General features: G+C 38.2%; 1 protein-coding gene across 4 annotated transcripts in view; it reads right to left on the bottom strand.

The window, feature by feature from the left end:
* The window catches only part of PCF11 (PCF11 cleavage and polyadenylation factor subunit), a 34437-nt gene extending 17840 nt beyond the window's left edge, over window positions 1-16597 (bottom strand). For 2 of the 4 annotated variants that reach the window (XM_044668191.1, XM_044668192.1), the window contains exons 1-7: window positions 16390-16597; window positions 12302-12427; window positions 10000-10188; window positions 9134-9328; window positions 1652-2775; window positions 609-798; window positions 20-503 (exon numbers count right to left, since the gene is read on the bottom strand). In XM_044668191.1, coding sequence (XP_044524126.1) covers window positions 20-503; window positions 609-798; window positions 1652-2775; window positions 9134-9328; window positions 10000-10188; window positions 12302-12427; window positions 16390-16581 — 2500 coding nt within the window. In that variant the 5' untranslated portion in view covers window positions 16582-16597. The remainder of the gene's footprint in view (window positions 1-19; window positions 504-608; window positions 799-1651; window positions 2776-9133; window positions 9329-9999; window positions 10189-12301; window positions 12428-16389) is intronic. The other 2 variants (XM_044668193.1, XM_044668194.1) reach the window with 1 other exon arrangement.
* Window positions 16598-21990: the final 5393 nt, after the last annotated feature.

Below are 21990 nucleotides of genomic sequence, written 5' to 3'. Positions count from 1 at the left end.
ATAATTTTATACTTTATACCTTTAGCAGAGACTTGCTCTTCATGTCTTCTTCGACCATCATGGGAAGAAAGATTCTCAGCATAAGTACGGCTTCCAGATATTGGAGAAAGACGCCTTGATCTTTCACTAAATTGCTCTTTTCTGTCAAATTGTGCTCCACTACTCCTACCTGTATGTTTACTTTTGGATGGTTCACATTCTATTCCAGACAACAAAGCATCAGTCAAATGGTAATCAAAAATATCGGGATCCAAGAGATCAAGTCTTGGAAACGAATGCTGAACTTGTGTCCTTTTGAGTTTAGCTTTATGCTCATAATAGGTTAATTCAGCATCAGATAAGAGAGGTTTCTTTTTTAATCCACCTTTATTTTCTTCTGTAGGACTATCCCACACACTGCATCTATGTTTTCCTTCTTGATATTGAAAGAGCTGACGAATCTGATGAACAACAACAAGAAATTCATCCTGTGTAATTTCACCAGATGTTAAACTATCATTTGCCTGCAGAAAAATAAAAAAAAGGAATTAAATAGTTTCAATAAAAAATTTACAAAATTCAAGGCATAAAATAAGAGTAATAACTATGGAATGAATCAACATAATTACCTTTTTAAGTAATTCTCGTTTGCTTGCAGAAGTTAATTCTTTAGGAATCTGAAGATTGGCATCTACACTTAATCGATGTTGTTGTTTAGGGGCTCGGGATGATAAAATTCCTTTAGCACTGGCCCAACTCTCTCTATGTCTTAGATGAGGTGATTTACTAAGTCCTTGATGCTCTTCACCCTGTTGTAAGCTAAAAAATATATAGTACATTAATATTAAAATTTAAATTAAGGGGACATCTAGTTATTTCAGTGGATAGAGAGCCAGGCCTAGAGACAAGAGGTCCTGGGTTCAACTCTGATATCAGACATTTCCTAGCTGTGTAACCCTGGCCAAGTCACTTGGCACCAGTTGTTTAGCCCTTATCTCACCTCTGCCATGAAACCAAAATTTAGTATTGATTCTAAGACAGAAAGTAAGGGTTTTTAAAAAAAATTTAAATTAAGTAATATCATGAGTAGTATGTTTAAAAAATCCTTTAATCTAGATATAAAAATAAGCTTCTTTGTTTAAAAGATATTTAAAAGCCCTTCACAACTTTGGTCCCATCATATCTGACAGTCTAATTTATTATATGCACAGCTACATACACAGACACTATGATCCAGCCAAACTACCCTTATTGTTGTTTTCCATGCATGGTACTCTCCACTACCTTTTCCAAGCTTTTCTATTAGCTCTCCTTTATTCCTGAAATTCATAAACTCTGTTTCCTACCTTTTATGACTTCCTTCAAGACTTAGCTCAAATCTCATCTTCTACAAAAGGTCTTTCATGTACCTCCTCCTCTTCCTACAATGTCTTCCTGTCAGAATTACCTTAAAACTATTTTATATGTGCCTATACATGCATGTTTTCTGCTAGAATGACCTCAAAGGCAGGAACTACTTCAATTTCATCTTTGCATCCTATCCCCTTCAGTACATAGTATAGTGCCTAGAACCCATTAATAAATGTCTGCTGACTGAGTAAAATGGTATATGTTAATTACTCTAAGAATATATACATAAATACATTTTTTTCATCAAATTACAATAACTTACCTTTTGTTTTCCTCCCAACCAGATTTCCATCTTTTTGTAGACTTAGAACTTTGCCAATTTTCTACATTCTCCTTTGGTTCTGATCCCGATTTCGTAGAATGCTGATTTACAGTTTCTTGTGGTCTCTCTTCTTGAGTCTTTTTTACTCGCCTAGGATCTCGAGTGTCCTGCTTAGCACTTCTCTTATTAGAATTTCTTTCATCACGAGAAGGTTGTGTAAATTCTTCTACATGTGACTGCTTAACTCCTGATTGACGTAGCTTTCCAGTTTTAGGTGTAGAAGTAGAAGGAGAAATGCTTCTTTGCCTTCGTTTAGGTGAGCGTCTATCTCTCCTTTTTGGAGAATGCGTAATTGGTGATCGAGACTTGGGAGATCGTGATCGTGACCGTTTTCTAGTACTTGATCTTCCTGTTTTTGTCCCTTGTTTTTCTGATTCTTCAGCACCAGCTTCTTGTTTTTGTACAATGCCATTTATAATTTTATTTCTACCTCCAGTGAGTCTATGTTCAGATGATTTCACATGCTCTTCTTTATCTTTTTTTTCTGAGGACTTTCTCTTCTCTTTTGAGTCATCATCTTTGCCATCAGGCTTATCCTGGAGGTGTTTTTTTAATCGTGGATCTCTTTTGCTCATTTCAGGGACCCCTCGACTTTCAGATTCCTGATTTTTTATATCTTTTGTATGAGAAAATTTGTTTTTCAAAGGTGAAGGAGATTTAGATTTGGACTTAGTATCTAACTGGTCAAGTTCTTTCTTTGTGATTTTTTCACTTGATTTACTTTTTTCTTGCTTTGATGAGTTCTGTTTATCAGTAGGTATAGATTTATTTGCCTTGATATCAGATTGATTCATTGTATTCACTAGAAAGTCTTTCCTGTGACTTTGTTCTTTACCATGAGAAGAATGTTGGCTTATCCGATTAAGACGGGGATCTCTGTTTGTTACTTTCATATCCTGTAGCTGTGATGATGAGGATGAAGAGGGGCGACTCTTTTCAGGCTGTACAGAAACCTGATGAGAAGCTTTAACTGCCATAGGTGGAATTTGTGAAACAAGTAATTTGGAAGGTGCCGATCCAGGAACTATGTTAGTTGCCCCTTGCTGAACACTAAGAGAAACTGCCTGAAAAAAATAAACAAATTTTTATCATATAAACATTGTAAAAATTGCAAATTGGTTGTTAAGAAATCTGGAACTAGAGAAAACAAATATTCACACAATAACCTCAGTCCGATTTATTCTTCTACTCAGTAATCACTGAATTCCTAACACCATGCATAGCATTGTATTAATTGAGGGGTTGCAAAGGAAATAAAGAAGTCTTTTACTTTTTTTTTTTTTGAGCCAACTTGAGATTTCCTCAATGTAGTAAGCTCACTGTGAATTAGCTGTCATCAAGTATACTACAGACCATTTGGTCAGAAAAAGGAAAAAGATGAGGAATTTGGGAAACATCACAAGCCTGGCAAAAAAAGCATGATGTGGATTTTCCAAACATCTGCTGCAGAGTTCTCTGCCAAAGCCAAAATAACCTTAAATTGCCTCAGTAATAATAAAATCCTTCAAAAGATGAAGAATAATCAAAAAGGAGAAAGTCACCTACAGAGAGGCTACTAGAATAAAAATGATGGGGATAGGGGAAGGAAGTGACTACTCCACTCTAGTTTGTAAACAGAGAAGGTGAAATCCAAGAATAGCCTGACATGAACCCTAGATTCTGGAAAAGCAGATTTCAAAGCATTCAGAGGAAAGAAATATGGGTAGGATCCCATGTAGTCAAATGATTCAGGGGAAGTCAGGCCAGAAAGATGGGAGATGCTTAATTATCTCTCCATCTTCTCCACAAAAACAATGATACTTTATCAAAAACTTTGCTAACATCTAGTTAACTGTATCCACAACATTCCCCCCTTAAACCAAACAATTATTAAGAATCTACTATGTACAATGCACTGTGCTAAGTGCTAAGGATACAAAGGAAAGCCAAAAAACAGTCTTTGCTCTCAAAGAGTTCAGACTAATGAAAAAGACAATATGCGACCAAGATAAATATAGGATAAATTGGTGATCATCTCAACAAAAAGGTACTAATATGAAGGAGGACCATGAAAGGATGCTTCCAAAAAGCATAACTTTAGCTGCGACTTAAGAAAACCAAGAGTCAGAAATAAAAAGGAAAGGGACAGCCCATGAAAGCACTCAAGAGTAAAAAGAGTATGTCTGGGGGCAGGTAGGTGGCTCAGTAGATTCAGAGCCACACCTAGATATGGGAGGCCCTGGGTTCAAATTTGATCTCGGACATTTCCTAGCTGTGTGACCAGTCACTTAACTACCACTGCCTAACCTTTACCACTCTTCTGCCTTAGAATAAAACAAAAAGAGTTTTTAAAAAGATGATAAATGTCTGGTTTGAGGAGCACCAAGAAAGTCAGAGCATATGAAAGGGAACAGACTTAGGAAGAAGACTGGAAAGAAGAGACCAGGTTATAAAGCTCTTTAAAAATGAAAGATTTCACTAGTAAAGAGCCACTAGAATTTACTATTTGGGGGGAGTAGATTATGGTCAGACCATTACTAATTGTTTTGCAATCCTGTTATAAAAAAAATTCAGAAGACACAGGCCAACAATTCCAGTGAGGGAAAAAAATGTGATTTTTTTTTCCCCTAACATGACCAACATGGATAAAAAAGAAATTATCAACCTAGATTTCAAAAAAGAAATGTGCAGAAAATGGCAATGTAACGCAAGCCAACAGAAGATTATTATAAGAAACTGGTGCCATCTTGTAAAATAATATTAGGAATGCTAAAGCTCAGAATAAACAAAGACTGTTGAGGTAAACAAAGGACAAAAACAAAAAGTAACTTTTGTTGTTTTAAGCTATACTGGGGGGAGGAAAGGAGGATCAAAGGGATAGAACCTTTGGCTTGGAGTGCCTCCCCCCCCCCCCTCGAACCATGATGGTGAACCTATGGCACACAGGTGCCAGAAAGGGCACATAGAGCACTCTCTATGAGCATGCATGCCATCACCAGGCCAAAGTTTGTTACTAGAAAGGCAGAGAGACTAGGGTGGAGCTGCTCCCCTCCCCCCTCCCACCATGCCTGATGACATTTATTCACATCATCTGGGCCTCTGCCCAGAAGCCCAATGAGGGAGGGTGCAATGCAGCACTTGGTCTGGGTAGGAGGAGAATGGCACAGGATCTTGGGGGGGGGGGGGGAGAGGGAGGGAGGCCAAAGGCAGTGCACAGTACACAGTCTCTAAAATGTTCGCCATCTCTGGCTTAGAATATGATTAAGTGAAAACAGAGAATGCAGAGACTCTTACTTTTCTGAAACTCAAATGACCTGAGGGGCAGCTAGGTGGCTCAGTGGATTGAGAGTCAGACAAGAGACAGGAGATCTTAGGTTCAAATCTGACATCAGACACTCTTCCTAGCTGTGTGACCCTGGGCAAGTAAATTAACCCCCACTGCTTAGCCTTTACTGCTCTCCTGCCTTGAAACCAATACACAGTATTGATTCTAAGAGGGAGGGTAAGGATTAAAAAAAAAAAAAAAAAAAAAAAAGACCAAATGACCCAATTTATTAAAAAAGAAGGGGAAAAAAAGGAAGGTAAAGGAAAAAGAGTCTGTAAATTAGAAGCCCATAAACTTTATATTCACTCCTAGGAAAACTCTAATTGAGATTAAAGAAATGACTGGAAGGAAACAGCATCTGTGACTATAAAAAGCCAACCTATCTTCATCCAGAAGGTATTATGCTAAGAGCAGGGTAGGTGGCTCAGTGAACAGAGAGAACCAGGCCCTCAGTTCAACTCTGGCCTCAGATACTTTCTAGTTGTGTGACACTGGACAAGTCACTTAACCCCCATTGCCTAGCCCTTACCACTCTTCTATCTTGGAACTTGATTCTGAGACAGAAGGTAAAAGTTTAAAAAAAAAGATAATGTTATGCTAAACTCATTTTCCTTTTTTGACAGGATCATACTACAGATGAAGAAAATGTTTTAGATATAGTCTTCTATCTAAATTTTAGAAAAGCTTTTGATTAAGTGTCTCATATTGTTCGTGAACAAGCTGAAGAGATATGGAGTAGTTAATAATAGTCAGTTGAATCCAGAACTGAGTGAATGACTAGATTCAAAAAATTGTTGTTAGTGACACAATGTCAAAGTGGCAGCTAGTTTCTAGAGAAGTATTATCTCCTGGAATTTATGGTGTTCTGCTGTTTAGATTTTTATCAACAACCTGGGATATAAGCAGACGTATATTCACCAAATTTGTAAATGATGCAAAGCTAGGAAGAATACCAACATCCTGCAAGACAGACAACAAGGGCTAGACAGGAAGAGCATTTGAGCTGAATCTTATAAAAAAAAATTCAATAGGATATGTAAACTCTTGCAAGTGAATAAAAAAAAATCAACCTAACAAGAATAAGAGAAAGGCAGCTAGCCAGGAGTCAGAAGTTCTGGGCTCAAATCTGACCTCAAGATACTTCCTAGCTATGTATGTCTCCCTGAGCAGGGCACTTAACCCTAATTGCCTAACCTTTACTGCTTTTCTGCTACTTAGTCTTGTAAGCTGCAAACTCAATATGAAGCAAATGATGTGACAGCCAAAAAGGTGAATACAATCTTGAGCAGTGTAGAGGCAGGTATAACTTGCAAGATAAGGAAGCCCCACTACAGTCTTCCATCATTAGATTCCTTCTAGGGTACTATCTTCAGTTCTGGGCATCAGTTTTAAGGAGGCTATTGATAAGGTAGAGAATGTCCAGAAGTTAGTAATGAGAGTGATGTAGGGCCCTGAATACCTGTTTTATAAGAAATGGTTGAAAGAACTGGGCATGGTACATGACTCAGGTACATGACATCTGTTTTCATGTATTTGAAGTTATCACAACAAATAGAGCAGTCTTAAGAGCTGAACACACTGCCTAAAGAGCTGGTAAAGTAGTAGATTCTCCCTCCTTGTAAGTCTTCAAGCAGAAACTGGATGAACCTAAAGATTCATCTAGATAGCCACTATGTTTCCTTCCAACTGTCAGTTTCTATAATTCTGTCAAACACCCTTCCTCCTCAACAGAAGTCAATAATTATTTTGCAATTTTTAGTCTTGAGAAATTTACCTGAGGCAGTAAGTAAGAAGTTAGGAGACTTGCTTAGGGTTATACAGTCAAATGTGTCAGAAAGGGAACTTGAGACCAAGTTCATCCTGATTCTAAGGTCAGCTCTACTAAGACCTACTTACCATTATAGGCCCAAGCCTCCCCCCTTTTTGGTCCCACTGCCTCACCAAGTAACCGACGATAAAAAGCAGAGAAAATGTTTCCTCTACTACTCCAACATTTTTTGGCCTAACTATACCCAAAGAACATATCCTGTGATTATGAGCTGCATGCTGAAAAGCAAAAGCTTCTGGATCTAAAATTGAGTACTCAAATAAGTCATACAAATAAAACTAGCCAACACAGACATGGTCCCACTACTACTGCTGGCCCTATCTTTAAAGTCTTTTGGGGTTTTTTGTACCCTTACTTTCTTGCCTGAAACTTGATACTAGGTATTGATTCCAAGGGAGAAGAACAGAAAGGGCTAGGCAGTTGGGGTTAAGTGACCTACCCAGGCTATACACAAGAATGTATAAGGACAGATTTGTACCCAGGACACCCACTGATTACAGGCCTGACTCTCTATCCACTGAACCACCTAGCTGCCCCTTTCTTAAAGTTTTCATCACTTTAAAAAAAGTAGCAGTAAATAACTATTTTAAAAACACTATTACTTTCTGTCATAGTAACAACTCTAAGACAGAAAGACAAAGGATAGGCAATTGAGGTTAAGCCTGGGGTCACATAGCTAAGAAGTGTCTAAGGCCACATTTGAATCCAGGACCTCCCAGTCTTCAGGCCTGATGCTCTATCCACAGAGGGTTTTGGAAAGGCAGCCTATTTCAGAGACAGTACATAATGATGGGTAGCCAGAATTGGGGCCTAATTCAGAAACCTGTTCCCTTACTGCCTCCTTATAGTACCGTGGCTTTGAGGTCCTCCTTCTAGAACTAAATTACTAAATTAACTGTTATAAAGGAATATTCCTTCTGGGGGGAAAAAAAAAGCTGCCCCATAAAAAACTGTCTCCTGCACATGCCAAAAAATATATACTTTAGGGATCATAAATTTAGCACCAAAAGTCCTCTACAGGTACAGCCCTCATATTTTTTCTTTTTTTTAACCCCTTACCTTCTGTCTTGGAGTCAATACTATGTATTGGCTCCAAGTCAGAAGAGTGGTAAGGGTAGGCAATAGGGGTGGTCAAGTGACTTGCCCAGGGTCACACAGCTGGGAAGTGTCTGAGCCCAGATTTGAACCTAGGACTTCCCATCTCTAGGCCTGGCTCTCAATCCACTGAGCTACCCAGGTGCCCCACCCCCATACTTTTACAAAGAAACTATGGGCAAAAAAGTCACTTATCTAAGGTCTTCTCTTTGCTCCTTTAATCTTAAAAGCTTCCTTCAAAAGGGTTTATGATAATCTAATTTCTCAAACACAGAATTAAAGCTTATAAAAGAGTAAGAACATACCAGCATTTTCTAGCATACACAAGAAAATTGTGATTTACATGTCTTTTAGAGTATCAAAACTTAACCTATCTAAAGATCAATACTACCAAAGCAACCGTTTAAAAGATCTTTTATGAAGTTTTTGAAGAAAGCAGCTAGATGGCACAATGGGTGGAATCAGTCAGGCCTAGAGTCTAAGCCTGGATGGATTAAGAGTCGGTTCAAATTCAGCCTCAGTAACTTACTAGCTGTCTTGACTCTGGATAAGTCACTTAACCTGTTTGCCTCAGTTTCCTCAACTGTAAAATAGGGATAATAAGAGCTCCTCTCTCCCAGAGTTGTGAAGATCAAATGAGATATTTGTAAAGTGCTTAACACAGTGCCTGGCACATAGCAAATGCTATATAAATGTTAGAAATTATTATTATTAGATATTAGATGCTAGCTACTAGTTAGAGAATAGTTAAAGATACTAGAAAAGGCAGGATTTTTCTCAACTAGATATTAGAACTTGTGAAGATGAAGTCAACATTCAAGCTTACTTTCAAGAGTTTTAGCTTTACAATACCAAGAACATGAACAATAAGAGAATTCACTCTGGAAACAAATCCTATAAACATAATTATTAAGGATATCATACTACTGCAGGAATTAAATTGCTTTTGGGGAAGAAAACTAAATGATGTACACTAAAATTATTTTTATTATATCTGACTTTAATAAATAATGTACCGTAATTTGTCAAATCATTTATTTTAAGACAGAAAAATTCTGAAATCATATGCAAATAATTAAGGTATACTGCTTTAAAAAAACCAACAATGACCACATACAAAACAGATTACTTTTGAAGGAATGATTAGACTTAGAATAAGACACTTTAGGGCATATGTAACATCTCTCCTACTTACCAGTTGTGCCTTAGTTTGTTCCAGCTCCAGCTCCAATTTTTTCTGCTGAAGTTCTAACAACTGTTTTTGCTTTGCCAGCAGCTGTTGCCTTATCAGTTGCTCTTGGGTCAAATTCTTTTGGATATCAGGGACAATTGGAGGAGTGGAGATACCAGGGGAACTGACCACTGTGCTAGGTGTAGGAGGTTCTTCAGGCTATAAAATAGTATGAAAAGAAAAAATATATTATAGCTACCCTGGAATTTAAAATGTGGCTCAAAAATATATTAACTCATTAAAATTCTTAACACCTTTTGAAATGAATTGAATGGCCAATTGTCAGCTTTAAAATATCTCACTTAAAAAATCTTAACACAATATTTTCAATTATGTTCTAAAACATCTAACCATGTCAAATCTGCAAAAGGTAAAAAAAGTTATAATTTGTACAATAAAATTATAAAGAGAAACACTGAAAGACTTAGGAACTCTCAAGACCAACCACAATTCTAGAGGTCTCAACACGAAACATTCTCCCTTCTTTTGAGAGAAGAGACTCAGGTACAGAATAAGACCTTTTTTAGACTTAGCCAATGTGGGAATTTGTTTTGCTTGATTATACATGTTTATATGCTTTGTTTTCTTTCTCAATGGATGGTGGCAGGAAGAAAAGTAAGAAAAGTGAAAGAGAAAGATCTTAGTGAAAATTAAATTAAATTAAAAAAAAGAAATATTATGCCAACTAAAAGACAAATTAATAAGTTCTTTCCTTTTCAATTTAACAGATTTAGAGTACTGTATTCTGGTTTTATTTCAATAATTTTACAGCAGAAAAATAAAACTAGTGACAAGAATGTTAACTATGTAGCATTCATATGAAAACTTACCGATTTATTTAAAAATTTAGGATTCACATGGATGCTAGAAGTATTCACATTGGGGGGTAGAGGCTTAATTGGCCAAGCAGGATCTAATGAATTAACTCTGACATCCAAGGCATAAAGTTTCTTCAAAGGGAAAATGTCATCCCATGTGGAGCGTAATTTAAATAAACTTTTCCTAGTATTTTCATCCACCTAGAACAACAGAACAGTTCTATTGCTTGTTAAGTTACTATAAAAAGTTTTATACACAAAATGCAATTAATCCTTCTGAATTGCTAAGCTACTCCATTTTATGTATGCTTTTTTCCTATGGATACATAGAATTGTAATTAATATTTAATTTACAAACTCCAAATTTTAATAGTTTAGTTTTTTCTCCTCCAAGAAAAGTAAATTGGCAAAGCTCAAGTTGTTAATACCTACTGGCTCTCATTCAAGACAAATTTCTTGTTTTTATAACTGCAATTCAATATGGCAACTATTTTCTTATTCACAGTACAAGTTTCCCATTTATAAAGTATAATACTCTAAAAGCTTTACTTCGGTCCTAAAATGACTTTTTCATGTGGAGTAATCCAAAGTCACAAGAAAACGGTGTTATCAGAATGCAGTGTAACAAAATGCTTACATTTTAAAACCTTTAAATGGTCAATATCTGGGATGGAATTAGACTATTCCAGCCCCTTGCACAGTGCATTTGCACATTTGAATTTTAATCTCTTTCAAAGATAACACTTCCTGACTATTAAAAGGTTCCTTAGAAAAGGATAGTAACATAAAAGTTAAGGCAATCATTATCTCAGCCAGTTCTCCATTATTTGTAATAAAAGGGTTAGCATTATAATGAAAATCCATAACCTAAACCTGAAACTTTCCAAGTCAATTTCTAAAATTGTGCTAAGACACAGCCCAAATTAATTAAACTTTATTTTTACATTTTATTTTACTTGTCCTCTTTGTAAATGCTACTAAGTGATTAGAAATCAAAATTATCTAGCAGCTAGAAGAGACATCATGGGTCCTAAAATTTCCACAACCCAGATTAGCAGCCTCTGAATAATCAAAAAGTCAATGGTAATTTGAATCTTTTAACATCAATTATTATAAATTATTTTAAAGTGCATTGGACAACTCTACTTATTGGAATCAACTATGAAAAAACACGTTTAATCTACCCTAAAGATCTAAATGAATTTAAACTGAAGGTTGATGACACATGAAAATGTTAACAGGCAAAACATCTTTGTTTTAAAAGCAATGTGGACACTTCTCAGTACCCAAACTTGTCTCTCTTTCCTTAATCAGAACCTCCCAGAAGATCATTTAACAAAGATCTGAACTAGATATTATTAGTGATCAGAAACGCCTTTTTTCCCCTCATATTTCATTTTAAAAGCAATTCAGTACATACTACGAATACTTCCTCTAAGTTTCCAAATTTCCTATTAACTCCTAAGTATTAATTGTAACAGGCATGTAATATCTAACACTGAAAACTTAATTTGATTCTATAACCCAATCCCAAATTAGTATTTCCCCAGCTAAATACTCGTATAAAAACATAAAAAGTAACTTATTTCCTTAGCAAGAAACAGAACACAAGGTATGACCAAAATTCAATTCTCACAAGTGTTGAAAGATACACAGGCTCATTTGAAACAGTCAGGGAATTTACCTAAGCAAATTCAATCACCTTTACTCATTCTTCCTCAACATTTTAAATACTGTATAAACTATACTTGATACAAAATACTAAGGAAGTATTCTAAACAACTTCATCCACAAAATCAACACCCCCAAAAACTTTATCTCAAATACTAAGAAAAAAAGGACTGTATAATACAGAAGGATAAACTAAAATCTGAAACTCAAGCATAACCCAGCTGAGATACTTTTACTTGCAGAAAGTAATAGACAAGTCGTTTCTGACTACCAAAAAACTCAGAAATACTGGACCAATGCTTAGGTAGGGGGTATTCAACAATCTACCACCACTAACAAATTACTTAACTTATTTTTGTCTCAAGTCATTCCTGTACATATTCCAAGTGACAAAACAACAAATTTGAAATTAAGAAAATGGTCAATGCAAAGGTATTGGAAATAATTCTGAAAATAAACTGTCTTCACTGTTACCGCTTAGAAATTAACACTAATCACTCCTTTTTTAAATAGTAAATGAGAAAAGAAAAAAATTTAAAGAACCAAACATTTATTCACCCAAGAAAACCCAACACAATAACAAGTATTTATTTAATCTGGAACATTTTTTAAAAATTCAGAATGTTTCTAAATTCATATATACCTTTTCAAACACACAAATAAATGTTGCAACTAGGTTTTTAGTAAAGGCAGTAAGATACTCTCTTCCAACGTTCTTCACAATGGAATCCATAAGATACATAACAGGGAGCTTCTCTGTAGAAGGAGCCTGAAGTAATAAAAAGAAACTGAGAAGTTTAGTATAAGGAAATATCATTTTTAAATTGTTTGCAAATGAATTTCCAAACCCACAAATACAGACCTATTTTTGGTTGATACTAAGTACCACTGGGTTGACATTAATCTATATGAAGCTCAAATGTTCAATTAGTTTCTCTTATACTGACATTTGTGGAGCAGACAAAACAAGCTCAATTACTGAGAAGGGAAAAAAGTGCAATCGTGAATGTAATTACTGGACACAATGCTGTTTCAGGTTTATGTGGTAGTAAACTGTGTTTTTAAAGTGGGAGAAAATGAGATTGAGAGTGGCAAAAAAAAAAAAAAAAAATACCATTAATTCTCTTCTGCTGGAACCCAAAAGTGTTGTTTCATGACCCACACAAACTCAAAAATAGTGTGCCTAGGCTTCATGAAATAACAGAATTCAGATTTCTGGCAGAAAGCCCAAGGTAACTTCAGTAGGCATTATTTTATATGTTGAATTCTATGTAGCCTTTGTTTTCTATTAAGTCACACTGGGAAAGGGCTAGAATTATTTTACAGTCCTAATGAATCAGAAGACTCAGGAAGGTTTCACATCTCAGGCTAATGACAAACCACTTTTTAAACTGCATGTAAGACATGCAGCAAGTTGGGGGGTTTGTTACTGATACAAGAAAAACAGGATCAAGCAGCAGGTTGAGTCATGTAAGTCAGGTTGAACTTGACACTGGCAACCACGATTTGCACCGAAGATGCTCTTCATGGGATGTACATTCCGTCGAGCTGTTTTTTTTTCTTTGACATGCACAAACCACTGAATCTAAATTTGTGCAGTCAGTGTAGTGATGTTGGTACTGTTTGTTAGGGCTTCCAAGGCAAAAGAATTGCTGTTGCCCAGTTCAATTGCAGTGCCTACCCACTCATTCATTGGCTTTTAGTAGCAGAAGGCACAGCAAACTTCCAGAAAGCATCAGCAGGTACACAGACTTGTTGAGGAGCATTAGAGAAGGCAAACCATACAAATTGTGTGTTGATTATACTCCTCAAATCCATAGGATCTCCCATGGTTAAAAACCTTAAGTCATTCCCAGTTACCACCACCTTACCCCACCTCCAAGTGTCCAAGTTTTCTCAAATCCCCAGCAACCTTTCCCCTAGCTAAGTGTAGCTAGGGTAGGGCTCACAACTCTTGAACACAATGCCAACTTTATTTCACAAAACCAACTGCCCATACAAGTGTGTGGAAGTGCTCTTGCTTTTTTTTTATATATATATATATATATTATTTAATGCCTGTACCACTGAATTTGGCTAAAGAAACTGAATAACCTTGCATGGAATGTTTCCTTCAAATCCTAACTGGCTTTTTTTTAAGGTCCACAAGGCCACTGCTTTGATAAACCATAGCCAAGTATCAAACATGTCAAGTACTTTATGGATGTGTCTTTACCCTTAAAAGGTATTGCTATACCATTTTAATCCTTGTTTTCATAACCTGGTGAAGAGGTACCTGAGGTCATCATTTTAAAACCAAAATCGGTCCAGAATGCTACTTCTATTGTTGTGTATGTAAGCAGTATATAAAGTAGGTGGAGTCTTTTTATGTAACAAACACAGTCAGTCATTTGTAGTTAAGGCTGTCTCATGGTAGGGGTCAAAGTATATGTGAAAACTGAATTTCAAGTTTAATAGTTCTGTGATTCTACAAAATAAGGATACAATACTCCCTGAGGGCAAAACCAAACCACTTTGATACTAAAATGAAACATCATCCATCCCTCCCCTCACCCTCAACCAACCCAACCCTCATTAAGACAGATTTCAAAACTGTGGCAGAATGAAGACCTTACATCTTTTCCTCAAACTGGCTTTAATCGGGAAAAGTGTAGTAAACTCACTCACGGCTCTCATATCATCGCTCAGCCCCAAGAGCTCTCTGTTCATCTATTTTACCACTGTGTATTTGTCCACAAACTAGATGTTTTAATGTGGTTACTATTTGGGGGGGTTAACTTTCCAGTTCTTGAAGGTCCTCCGGATCCATCGAAACCATTTCTTTAAGTGTCAACTTGAGCTACAAAATCAGGCTATTTGGAAAGTAAAATTGACAGATCACTTAAAAAAAAACACAAAGCAAACTAAGGTTTCAGTAATTAAAAAAGCATTCAAATTCAAGTTAAGAGCTAGGCCTTCAATAAGGCTAAAATATTTTAGTCTTCAAGTCCCATTGGTGTCTGTGATATCAAGATAAAGAAAGGAATTTCATTAACTAAGGGAATTTTAACCTGTCTACAATGTTTTGGTATTTTCAATCCTTCCTGTTTTAATTTTGTGCTTTAAAAATGGCCAAAGAAAAACAAACAGTTGTTGCATACAGGCTATCCACATGAAAACAAAATTTCAGACCCTGAAATAGTTGTATTTTAGCTGTCAAATTGTTAGCATGTTGGGGCCTTCATTTTAAAAAAATGCTCACTGCTTTCTTGTCCCCTCTAAATTAAGGGCTGAAAAGGGCCATCTGAAAAGTGTAGCACCGGAAGACTTAAGTTGCTGGAAAGATTGGAACCTAAAGGAAGAATGAACCCCAAGTCACGGAATTTAAATTTTGTTTTAAACACACAACCACATATTTAAAAATAAGTCTTGAAAACAGATTCTACACCTTACAATGGTAAATAAAAAAGACAAATACATATTTTATATGTTTTATTCACAAATTTTATAATACCAGTCACACATTTCAAAACCATTTATTTAAAAAAGTCAGACCACTCATTTTACACTAGACAGAAACCGTCTCTAGACAATATTTTGGTGGTTGTTGTTAAAAGTGGCCTTTTAAAGGAGTTCTCTCTACTGAGAGGAGAGCTCATCCTGTATAACGGTAGTCACTAACATTAACTAGGAAAAACTAGACCATAAATACAGGGTTGAAAATTACTTTTAAAACTGACACTGGGAGGTTGTATTATCTCTCACTTTTGTAATATCTAAAATTTAACAGTAACTACTTAAATGACATCACTCAGACTCTTCCCACTCCCACCAATAAGGTCCACAGAATAGGAAGACTATAGCCAAATAAAAAAGTGGCACAAAAGATCACCTCCACTGATGGGTGAATAATATGTAAACCTTCAGTTAAGGAAGAGGAAAAAGAATCAGGAACTACACTTTTTAGGAACACTTTATAACAAGGCATCTATTAAGGTCTATTCTTGCCCCTCCCCCTATAATTAGGATCCCAAAAGCTTTGGGGAAGATTGTTTTCCAATTTCTCATAATCTGTGGGTATCTTAAATTCTCCAATAGGAGAGATGAGTGCCAAAAGGTATATACTCTAGCCACCCCCACCCCAATATGGGGTTGACGGGTGTGAGCAGCTGCCTGGCTGGCAGGGAGTGGATCCTCCTCTCTTCCCCTTCGCATCATGTGCCTTTCAGGCGCCATGTTGGGCTCTTACAAGAGGCTGCTCCACTCGGGGGCCAATTGCCCTACACCCCCCCCTACCCTCCCCACCAGCTCACTCCCAAGTCCCTTTTCACCTCCTCCCAGGTCCCAAAGCACCATTACCAGAAAGGGGGGATCGTGTGAAGGGATGGGCGATGAACCCACTCCCACTGCATAAAGCTAAACGTTGCATTTTAGCTCTTAGTTTCCCAGCGTGAAGTGGAATTGCCCCCCCCAACCCCACCCCGACCAAGGTCCATCCGAGAGATAGATGTATAGAATAGGAGAGGTCTGAATGGGGTGCTGGTAAGCGGAAGTGGGGCTCCACCCTCCCCCGCCCGCCGCCCCCCTCCCTTCCCCGGGGACAGGCCCCGCCATGCTGCGTGTATGAGCCTGAGCGGAGGTGGGGGGGAGAGGGAAGAGATTGTCCCCCTTGGATCAGAGTGGGACCTGGGATGAGGCAGACACTAGTATTAGGGTATTAGAAGAATAGGAGGCTGCGGGGTGTATAAAAACCTTGGCGGTTTGGGCCTCGATGAGGGAGACGATCTCCTTGGCGAAAGGCAGGTTCTCCTCAGCCAGAATGGTCAGCATATTGATGTGCGGTTTACTGTTGAAGGTCAGGTCTTCCAGGGACGACTGATAATCCCGACAGGCGTCCTCCCGGGCCCCCGCGGTACCGGCCTCGGCCGGCGCCGGCTCCGACATCGCGCCGCGGCCCCCCTCCGAGATCCGCCGCAGCTGTCGCCGCCGCCGCCGCCCGCTACCCCGCCTCCCTCGCGACTCCTCTTCCTCCTCTCGACGGGTCACTCGCGGCTCCGGCTTTACCACATGCTGACCACGGAGGGGGGGGTTAGGGACGACACCAGGGGGGAGCCTCGGGTGGGAACCGCCGCCGTCGCACGGGGTGGGGGAGGGGGTTTCTGCCTAGTTCACTCGCCGCCGCTGCTCCTTCTTTCTCCACAGACACAAAATGGCGGCGGCTGTGGCGGCTCCAGCTCCGAAAATGTCTCTGTTCCCAACCGCTGCGTCGTGCGAAATGAACGAGGGGGAGGGGAGACGCTCAGAAAGGGGGCGGGCTCCGGCAAGATGCCTAGTCCTGATTGGATCTTCTGCGAGAACGACAGAAAGTACCCCTCCCCCTCACAAGACGTCGTCGCACCGCCTCCTTCCTCCGCGCCTCCAGCCTCTAACAGGGGCTTTCGCAAGTCCGACCTACTAGGTGGAGTGTAAGAGACATCTCTTCTCATTGGTCGGTTTGTACAAGACTGTTCGGTCATTTGTTACCATAACAACCCATTCAGAGAGGCCCATTCCCTCAGAGAGGCCAGCCCAGCAGCCTCACCTAACCAGTTTGAGGAGCTGCGTGGCCTAGTCTCGGCTCTTTTTTCCCTCCCCTTCCTACAGCCTGCGCTGGCACCAATGGTGATTCATCCACCCACCCTCCCCTCAGCTTGGGGAAAGCTATAGCTTGATGTGGGAGAGGAGGGAGGGCCTTTTCGGGCCGGGCTGCTGGTTTAGTCCACGCTCCTCACGTCTCTGGTGCACCGAGGCCGCAGGGCCAGTTCGCAACGGCTGCTGCAGCCACAGCTCCAGTGCCGCCCCCGCGCCCGCCAGGGGGCACAGGGTTGGAAGCAGATCTCTCCTGCAGCCTGAAAAGTCCCTCCCCCTGTACCCCACTACGAAAAAGAGGGGGAAATGCACGGAATTTCTCCTAATGTGGCCTGTACTTCTGGGTCTCAGGGGACTGGCTGGCAGCGGAGGGGGGTACTGCTTAACCCGGGAGGGCGTCTGTCCAGTTCTAAGGGGAATCCAGCGGGCTCCCCCCACCCTCGCGATTGGCATCGAGTACCCGAGGCCAACGGCTTCGTCACTGTTTACTCCGCACAGAAGGGCAGCAGTCACAAGGGCTCTCAGTATGCCGAGCGAAAAGTGCGGGGGAAGAAGGACATTAATGTGCATTCATCTGTTCCCGCGTGCCCAGACTTTGGGGGCTCCTAGCCCAGGTCTCTAGGATTCCTTAATTTTGGGTATCTGTGATAGAAAACTGAACAGAGCCGTCCCACCTCCCCCACCCCATTAAAAAAAAAAAAAACAAAAAAAACTCAAACTTTCAAGCCCCTGGAGTGCTGCCTAATATACCAGGAAGCTTTTTCTTTCTTTCCTTCTCTAAGATGGAGAAGTTACCCTGAGCTTCTTCCAAGAGGGAAGTCAGACTCCCCCAGTTAATTCCCTCTCCAGGGTTAATTGCCTGCAGCACGCTTCATTGTTTCCCTTCTTAAGCTACAATTCTGTATAGTAAAAGCTACTTTGTTGATCCCCAGAGAGAACTGCTCTAGAAGGGCGATTGAAGCTTTTCATGGCCTGTGTATCATATGCATTTTCTATATTTTTATTTCCTCCTTCCTTGTCATAGCTCGGGAATGGGAAACAGAAACCAAAGATTGAGTGGGGGGAAAGGAGGGAGAAAGTGTAGCTGACTTGTCACTCACTGAAGACAATACGTAGGATAGTGAGTAAAGTTACAGGTTTGATCTCTGAGTTTTGGGGTCACCGTCGCTAGTGTATTTTGACATCATGGTCAGAGTTAATAGTCTACCGAAATTCCGGGTTTCCAGTGCAATTTCCTTACTGTCCCCCGTATTAAGGTGAATGTGCTTTGTTTTGTTTTGTTTTAATTTTGACTTCGGGTTTATCCTTTGTCGTCCTTTTTAAACTTGTAAGTGAAAAGTAAACATCTTAAAAAAAAAAACTTTTCAAAGACCGCTTAGCAAATTGACCACCCATTGGGTTATATTTAGTTTTGGCTAAATTCTTGATAACCTTCTACTAGGAACAAGGACTTTGGTAACTAGCACATACTTCTTACATCTAATCGTAAATAGAAAGTAAACTCCTTGAGAGTAGGGATTATTCAAGTGGGTTTTTTTGTTTGTTTGTTTTGTCTTTGTATCCCCAGCACCTAACAAAGTGTTTTATATCGGTTTGTAATGTATTAGAATCTTTAAATTTTTAAGTAAAACTGAGATCATACTATGGTCATAATGCTTTACAGGCCTGTTTTTGGAATGACTGACTATTCCTCCCTAATAATGGGGGAACGTGAAAATCATTCTTATTAAGATTAAACATGCTTACATGTTAACCATTAAATTTTTTTAAAGGCATCATAAGTTCACTTCATATATCCGCGTATTTAATTCTAAGGTAATTTCATATAGTTAAATATATTCAGCTCATTAAATAATATGGATTACTAATTTCAGATTATGAAAAGAGCTCTGTAAAAAAAATTTTTTTTCAGAATAGCTTGATTATCCTTTTTTCTCTCTACCGTATGATTTGGTATCTACTTCCCTTCAACTCACTTGAACTCACTCACACATTAAGACTCTTTTCTCTTAAGTTACTTCCTGGTACCAAGCTGTACAGTATAGTTAAATTGGGTGCTTAGGGCAGCTCAGAGGGGAAAAAAAGGAATTACCATAAAGGATGGAGGTTGGGGTAGAACCCATTATGTTGATTCCCAAAAGTTTTAACAACCCAGAAAATCTGTGAACTGAGTTCTTTGGAAATGTGACTTAATCTAAACAGTCTCTAAGATTTACAAAGCAGACTTAAATTAAGAAATCTGTAAATCAAAACAACCTGCTATTTTGGTGTCTAGTCACAATTTACCCCCATGAAACTTATATAGTATCCCTGGAGGCAATTCAGTAACAATGTTTCCTTGATATGTTCAATGTATCTAAAAAATCCTTTATGTAAATATTCCTTTTTGAAAATGTTTTCCCATGTCTTCCAATGTTGTTTGTGGATTCACTTGGATACTGTATCATAGGATATCAGTGATAGAAGGGATCTCATCCAGTCCAAACACCTCATTTTACAGATGAAGAAACTATGAGTTTCAGTGTCCAGCTGAGAATCATACAGGCAGTGACCATACAAATCAAAATAAGTTAAAAAGCACTTATCAGTCACAGGAGAAAAAGACAAAATTAGCCTCCTCCTTAAAGGCACTCAACACCTAAGCAATGGAACCACTGTATCAACCCATTTTACAACTTCAAATCCAAAGTCTTCTTCACTCTAGATCCAAATTTTAAAAAGTTTCACTTTGCCTCCTAGATTCCAAGAAAAGAATTACACTCAGACACACACACACACACACACAGAGTTTACTTTATGAAAAGAATTAAGTCATTTAACCCCTCTCCTCTTGAGTCTCACTTTTTCTATCTGTAATTTGGTGATAATATCTGCCTTGAAGGAAAGTTTAAGAATCAAAACTGGGTTAAATGTAAAGTGCTTTATAAATCTTAAAGCACTATTATGTGGGAACTATTATTACTCTTAGAAACAAGTTGGGGAAGATGATAATGTCCATTTTAAACATGTTAAATTCTGAATGTCTGGTGAGTGGGTATATCCTACAGGAAGTCAGAAGCATGGAGCTAAAGTTCTAAGAAGAGGTTAGGATTAGAGATATAGAATTGGGAGTCATCTTCATAATGGTGATAATAGATGGCATCCTTGTCATCAAAATCATTACCAAATGTTAGGGAACAGAAAGAAAGGAAAAGGATTTAAGATAAAACTTTAAGGAAAAATCAAAAGTTAAAGGGGCAAAAGGAGGTTGAGGAACCAACGTAAGACAGAGAGGAATTAGGAGAGATATAAGAGGAGAATCATGAGACTTCACTGTCTTGGAAATCAAGGAAAGAAATACAAAGAAATAGTTTATAGTATCAGTCATAGATACAAATCATAGATACAAATCAAGAAGGTACCCCAATAGTCATCTAGCTTAATGTTCTCAATGTATAGTCAAGGAATACTTATTATACTTTTTATACCCCTAATAAGCTCTGGGTGTAGGAGTCCCTATTTTAAAAAACAACTGTTAAATCTATCCACTTGTCCCGTGCAAATTAGTATTTTGGGAAAAGAGAACTAGACAGTCTATGACCCTTGGGTTTTACTCATTATCTATGTTGGCCTTTTATATGCAAAAGAACTACTGAAAGTTTCTCCAAAGTTTACAAGGTAAAATTACCTTAGTCAAAGTTTTTCATTCTTTACCAAATTACGAAATTATCTATTCAAAGATAAATGGTACTCTCTTACCCATAATGAATGCAGTCTGAATGGGACATACTCTTACATTTAATTGTCTCTGTTACATTTTGAACATCTGTCAAAATTTGAAAGAGGTTAACCTTAACACTGTCATTCACTTTCTGTACTGGATACTTTGATTTCTGGCTATTTTACTACGTTTTACATACTATTGTCTCTAATTGTATATACTTGTGGAGCAGGTAGGTAGCTCAGTGGATAGAGAGCCAGGCCTAGAAACAGAAGGTTCTGGATTCAAATTTGGCTTCAGATATTTCTTAGCTGTGTGACCTTGAACAAGTCATTCAACCTCAATTGCTTAGCCCTTACTGCTCTTCTGCCTTGGAAATCATATTCAATATTGATTTTAAAACAGAAGATAAGGGATTTTAAAAATAAATAAATATGCACTTGCCTCTGAAATAGAACTATAAACTTCCAGAGGGCAGAAACTTAATTGCAGAGGTAATTTGGCAGTGAGTGCTTACTTAATAAAGTGTTGCATTAAAGAGTGGTTATCTATTCATTTTTGCTATGGTAACTCTACTCTTTTTGTCCTTTGACCAAAGCAGACAACCTTTATGTCATCATCATAAAACAACTTTGTTGAAATATTTATTTACACCCACTATAGGCTTTCTTTGAAAAGAACCAGCTACTTTTTCAAGGGGGGGAAGTGGGGAATGTATTGATACCACCTGTGCTTGACTTGTAAATTTGTGAATTTTACCTCCATAAAGACTAATTCTATTTTATTCAATAATAGTATGTAGTAATCGCTTATTTAAATTTTTTTAATTCACTTTTACAGGTAAAAAAAATCAGTTGACATTGCATGGATACTCAGTTGCTATTAAAAATACTCATTTTAAAATTGCAGGTAACAGTATTTAATATCAATAAACATTCATGGTCTATTACATGTCTGGCACTGTGCTAAATTTGAAGATACAAAAAGCAGCAAAAATCTTCCTCCAGAGAAGGAACTGTTAGAGT

The sequence above is a fragment of the Gracilinanus agilis genome, chromosome 3 (assembly GCF_016433145.1).
Source record: "Gracilinanus agilis isolate LMUSP501 chromosome 3, AgileGrace, whole genome shotgun sequence".
NCBI lineage: Eukaryota > Metazoa > Chordata > Mammalia > Didelphimorphia > Didelphidae > Gracilinanus > Gracilinanus agilis.
This window is presented reverse-complemented; position numbering and strand designations above follow the sequence as displayed.